The sequence below is a fragment of the Symsagittifera roscoffensis genome, chromosome 3 (assembly GCF_963678635.1).
Source record: "Symsagittifera roscoffensis chromosome 3, txSymRosc1.1, whole genome shotgun sequence".
Lineage (NCBI taxonomy): Eukaryota > Metazoa > Xenacoelomorpha > Acoela > Convolutidae > Symsagittifera > Symsagittifera roscoffensis.
This window is the reverse complement of record NC_087064.1, coordinates 20,519,601-20,525,729: the sequence shown is the minus strand read 5'-3', so window position 1 is coordinate 20,525,729 and position 6,129 is coordinate 20,519,601. Positions and strand designations below refer to the sequence as shown.

Here is a 6,129-nt window from a genome sequence, read left to right as displayed (position 1 = left end):
TATGTGGTGTCGATATTTCGCATCTGGTTGAACTCTTTACACCGCGGTCAGATCCATTCTAAACAGAGTTTCTATAGTTGAGAAGGATAACATTTTTCAAAAAGGGTTCAGTTTGATATTTTTAACCGGGGCACGGGCTCAACCATCTTTTGAGCTGACAACAGAATGTTCCGACTGCATTTGAAGATGTTTTCAGTGGTTCTTACTCTTAAAGTATGTTGAATTTTTAAGGAACAAAATAAGAAACTATTTGAAGTATAAGCACATCGTTACTTGTTTTGGTCCCCTCTGGAACAACTGCTGAATCAAGCTCCATTTATCAGTATTTCAAACTAAATTAACACAAAAAGATACATATGAAAAAGATACATTTGAAATAGATTTTTTTTTTCAAATTTTCAATTCAAGTCGGTGACATCTTTCAGATAATAGAGCTTTCTGGCAAACTCTAGCGAAAGCATTCGGGCATATGAAAAAAGTCGAAGTTGTCAAAATCATAATCTTTTTGAAATACTTCATCACAGACCATTAAGTTCAATCTACCATCATACCAAAGTTTTTATAAATGCTCCTTCATATCAAGTTAGAATGCCCAATTACTGTACAAGTAGCTCAGATCTTCCTACCACACTGATTTAAAAAAGAACAAAATGTTACTAAAAACAAATCTTTCATTTTTTCTATTGGTTTTTTTAATCGAATGCGACTAAACTACATGTATGAAGGAGATCAACTTCTCACTCTGAGGTCTGAAAACAACAAAATTTCCGACCAGTTTTTCTTGACACTGAAATATCTTAATTGATTTTTTTTGTAATCCGATTCACGGCCAAAAAGGTTTTTAATATGAGAATACATGATCATACACTTGATCGCTACGAGCTTCCTTTGTTTAGTCAGAGTCGATAAAAAGTCACTAGCTTATAGTTCTTTTCCACTTCGTGAAGTGATTAAAACACAAAAAAACCAAAAGCGAAATCCTGAGTTAGAACAAGGAGTATAATTGTAATACTTCTGTAAAAACAGGCAAAACGAAAAGATAGCTAATATATATCACTCCATGCTTCCTTAGTGATGCGTGATGTCCATCTTACTCACTGCCATTTTGCTTATTTAGTACGCCAAAAAAACTTTAAATTTGCTTTTTCCTCTGGAACAACTACAGTCAGATGGTTCGTTGAGTTTGGGATTGCAATATGTTCATAAACGCTTGATTGAGCTCTAAAATTCTTCTATGTAATTAATTGTTTCACTATTCAAGCTTAGTTTTCACCAGAGATTTGGATTATTTTTAAATTGAGGTTTAGTTTCCAATAAAATAATGTACTTGACCAACTTCTTTGTCGGTAAGTTTTTCGCCCAGTTAAATAAGCCGCTTTTAATTTAAGGGGACACATTTTCTGACACATTTATATAATTTTAAGACACTATCTTCTGAGGAAACAATCTAACAGCAGTGGTTGAAGTTGAACAATTTGTAGAAAAACAATTAATCAGAACTTAATAACTTTCTTTTTGAACTTTTTTGAGAAAACTTACACCATAGCTCTTTGCAAGTTGTAATTTTGTATCGTTTTGTATCTGACTTTGTATCTGATTTCTCAAAATTTCTGGAAAATAACAAAGTTTCAATTTCTTTCCGATCATTCAATTTCATCTCACAATTAAATTTTTCGTTCACGTTGATTTGGCATGAAAAAAAATTGATATTAGCAGCGATCAAAATTGTCTACTAAGTTTAATTGTAAAAACAGTTTTAAAAAAGGAAAAAAAACAATAAAATAAATATACAACCTCTGCTAACAACTTTTTTTTATAAAGGAGACGAGAAATCAATCTTGAGAGAGCCCAAGCCTGTTTGTAAAAATAATCATGTGTGTAAGTTTCTTATAAAACGCCTTCTTTCTACATCAGAGCTGATGTGTACTTCAGTTCTAAAATTTATGGGCCACATCTCTACTCAGAAAACATTTTTCAATTGCATCTTGCCCTGTTTTAACTCAATTTCAAAGAAAGTGACCGAATATTTGAACTTGGTTTTTTTTTCAGGTCAATTTTGATATTTTAACTAGCCAATTTTAGCGGAAGTTCTTAAACCATCTGAATTGTATTGATGTGAGCTCAAAGATTGTAATTATTTCTAGTTGTTATTGCCTTCAATGATGTTATAGGGGACTGAAAATAACCAATTGAAGACAAGTAATGCGCGATAAGTTTCGTTCCATAACGTGGCAGCGGCAATACATCCCATCCCGCCTTTATAGTTCTGTTAACTCTATAATTGTTCCGACTTTCGATACGAAAGTGACGGAATATTTGTGCTCGGGGTGGATTTTTTTTTTCTTCAGACAAATTTCGACTTTTTAACTAGCCATTTTTGACGGAATTTTTTTCTATCATTCGAAAGCCATTGTTGTCCTGAACTTAAATTTGGAAAGATATTTCATCTGTGATAATTTTTCGTAAAGTTATGAGGGTTTAAAGATTGCCATTTTGGCAATTTTGACCAATTTGGGACAATTAACAAGCGATATAATACGCGCTACTAACGCGTAAGCGGAGATTTAATCCGTCTTATAAATCGTTCCAAATTGGTTGAACGAAGCTTATTTGCCCTAATTGATTTGTTGCAAGGAACGAAATCTATCTTTTTGTACTTTATATGGCGTGTGGGGTGATGATTTTCACCAAAATTTTCAAATTTTGAAAAAAAAAATTTTCATTTTATTTTTTTATGTTATTACTGCTGCTCCATAAACCTTAAAAGGCAGTCGGAACATTCAGGGCTTCGCCCTGATACGAGTAATCTTGTTGAATTTAAGACAAAGACTACTTAAGACTGCCTCGGTTATTTTATTGTTCCGACTTTCGATACGAAAGTAACGGAATATTTGTGCTCGGGGTGGGTTTTTTTCTTCAGACAAATTTCGACTTTTTAACTAGCCATTTTTGACGGAATTTTTTTATATCATTCAAAAGATATTGTTTTCGTGAGCTTAAATTTGAAAAGATATTTCACCTGTGATCTTTTTTCGTAAAATTATGGGGGTTTAAAGATTGCCATTTTGGCCAATTTGGGACAATTAATGCGCGATATATTTCGCGCTATTAACTCGTAAGCGGAGAGTTAATCCGTCTCAGAAATTGTTCCAAATTGGTTGAAAGAAGCTTATTTGCCATAATTTATTTGTTACAAGGAGCAAAATCTATATTTTTGTACTTTATATGGCGTGTGGGGTGATGATTTTCATAAAAATTTCAAATTTTAGAAAAAAAAAATTTCATTTTTTGTTATTTCAATTCCTTTTTTAATGTTATTACTGCTCCATAAACCTTAAAAGGCAGTCGGAAAATTCAGGGCTTTGCCTTGATACGAGCAGTCTTCTAATTTTTTGGGAGCATTAAAAATGGGAAAATACCTGGTCCTTTTAATGAGACAAAATGGAAAGGCGTAGTATTAAATACTGTTATAACTGGATTCATACCAGTGAGCCAGCAAGAAATAAACTTAGGTCACGAGCTTCAAAAGTGTCATTTGATTATTCATCATTTTTTACGCATAGATGAGCTCGTCGCCGTTTTGGATGTTTTTGATTTGAAATAGCAAAAAATTTTCTCTGCTCAAAAACTTGTTATACTGACTGGAAAAATTTTCTATTGTTTTCACCAAAGTTTTGAGTTCATATATATTTTTTTCGTATTTTTAACTCAATCGCAAATCTTAAAATAATAGAAACAAGGAAAAAAAATTGAAAACGTTATATGAAAATTGTATAAATTTTTTTGTACTTTTTGTGGAGCAAATAAGCTTCTCAATTTTTGTGATGTCCATCAAAGCATCACGAGGCCAAACTGTGTATTTTTTTTGTTTGTAGGTGGATTCCGGAACAGGCTTAAAATTGAATTGTTGCAGAATCCGCAGCATAGCTACTTTTCTTTGATCTTCTTTTCTGTTTTGGATTCCACAAACAAATAGCTAAAACAATATTTTGGTCAAAATTGCTTCAAAAACAGGCAACTATGTTTGTCTATTTAGTAAATTCAACCTGTCGTGAAAGCCGCAGCTGCAAATTGTGAGCGGAATCCGCAACTTTATCCGCAAAAATCGTTATCCGCAACCAACCGCAAGATAAAGTTGAGATGCGATATACCCTTTTAAGTCATTTTTCATAAGAAAAAATTGCAACGAAAAATTTTGGTGTTTCAGCAGGGCCACGAAAAACAGTTTCAAGATTTTTTGTTTTCAGACTAAGTGCAAAAAGCGAACTTCATTTTTGTCCAAAAATTTCATTTAAAATTTTCACCACTCTCCATCGCATAAAGTTGACAACTTTTTAATTAATTGAATTTTTTTGAAGTTTTATTTCTATTTTTTGTTATGAAATTTTTTTTTCACTATGACTAATGTGTTCAAGGCTGGCTGTTAGTTGTTCACTTCACTTTTTGCAGCAGGTGTTTTCCTTTTTACTTGTTGGACACCAAGGACGTTCTCATCAATTGTGCCGCTTCCAGATGGGAACTCACCCGCGCAGGAGTTGCTCATGTTTGGAGACATCCAGAAAGACGAAAAGCTAGGCGGAGAAAACTCTTCGACAGGGGAAAACAGTGAGATGATGCCAAAGACAGGAGCATCGGCTGCTAAAAATGAAGACTCCTTCACAACAGCGCACGACGTTGTGAGTGATAACCTCTCACAAGGAGCAGGGGGAGGAGCAGGACAAAGCGGGTAGGCAATGTAAAACAATATTCGTCTCATCAGTAGCCGAAGTAGAGATATAGGGGCTGATGATCATTTTTAAGATGCCATTTTATGACAGCTTTTTTATGACAGCTATGACAGCGACCAACTCTGTTACTCATTGCAAACGCTATTGGGTAAAAAATTTCTAGCTTTGGATGGGAGCCTGGACCCATGTGAACAATCCCCCCCCCCTTATAGACCAAGTGAACAATCTCCACCTAAAATTAAATGGCAAATTCAAGCCTTAAGTTTTGCATATACTATACTCAAATCTGATTGGCTGAACGCTTTTACTTTTAATCAAAAGTTAACAATCTCCCTCTTAAATTGGTTTAGGGGTGATAGTTCACCTCGTCCGGAGCCTGCGCCAAAAAAAACTCTATATAGTTAACTTATTTTTTTTTGCCTTTTGCATGTAGGCTAATATTGTAAATTCATTGCTTAAAGGTCAAAAGGAAATAGAAACATTGGAGGAATGGCGGATAACATGGAAAACGCTGGAGCTGTCGCAGGTAACTTGCAAAACATGCCTGAAGTAGATGTGGCTGAAAATGAAGCAGGAAACAATGACACTGAGAGTCTTGAGGAAAGCCTGAACAGAACTATCACTGGAGATTCACAAGTTGTTGAAGGAGAAGGTGAAAAGGGAAGTAGTGGTGAACAAACCAAGAATGGCGATAATGATGAAGACGAAGATGAAGAAGATGAAGAAGATGAAGATGATGACGATGAAGATGAAGACGATGAAGATGAAGACGATGAAGATGAAGACGATGAGGAAGATCAGAACAGTGGTAACGAAGGCGGAGGAAACAATGGTAACGGCGACCATGACTCAGAGAAGAATTCAAACAAAACCGATGAAGCAAATAGTGAAGATTAGAATGAATTAGAAACAAAAATCGCATTTCTTACTTCGACTTTGTGGGACTGATGAAAAGGACTCAATAAAAAAGATCCAAGATCAAGTGTGGCCTGGTTATGGGAACTTTGATTGTATTGGATTTACTAAAATGCATGGAATCTAGTATTTCTAACTGTTATCAGTAATCAATGCAGATATGAATAAATAATCAGACTATGTTTTTATTTGTATTTAGTTTTTTTTTTAATTTTCCTCGTAATTAGCAGATTTAGAGATTATATCCTTTTAAAGTTGCAAACTCTATTATACCAGGCGCAGATCTAAGAATTTTTTGGGGAGGGGGGCGGATTTTCAAAAAAAAAATTAAAAAAATGGCGCAAATCACGAACGGAACCGGCTCAATCACTTAAACCAATAATTTTCCTCGAAATTAGCAGATTTAGAGATTCTATCCTTTTAAAGTTGCAAACTCTATTATACCATGCGCAGATCTAAGAATTTTTCGGGGAGGGGGGCGGATTTT

General features: G+C 34.3%; 1 protein-coding gene across 2 annotated transcripts; it reads left to right on the top strand.

Moving 5' to 3' along the window:
• Positions 1-1,185: 1,185 nt before the first annotated feature.
• LOC134842073 (uncharacterized) lies at positions 1,186-5,836 on the top strand. 2 transcript variants are annotated; one of them, XM_063858231.1, is made up of 3 exons: positions 1,186-1,346; positions 4,453-4,726; positions 5,189-5,836. In XM_063858231.1, exons 1-3 carry the CDS (start codon positions 1,322-1,324, stop codon positions 5,622-5,624), a joined length of 735 nt encoding a protein of 244 aa, XP_063714301.1. In that variant the 5' UTR covers positions 1,186-1,321; the 3' UTR covers positions 5,625-5,836. The 2 variants fall into 2 exon arrangements, with proteins under 2 accessions (XP_063714301.1, XP_063714300.1); XM_063858230.1 differs by having other exon boundaries at positions 1,187-1,346; positions 4,450-4,726.
• The last annotated feature ends 293 nt before the right edge of the window (positions 5,837-6,129 follow it).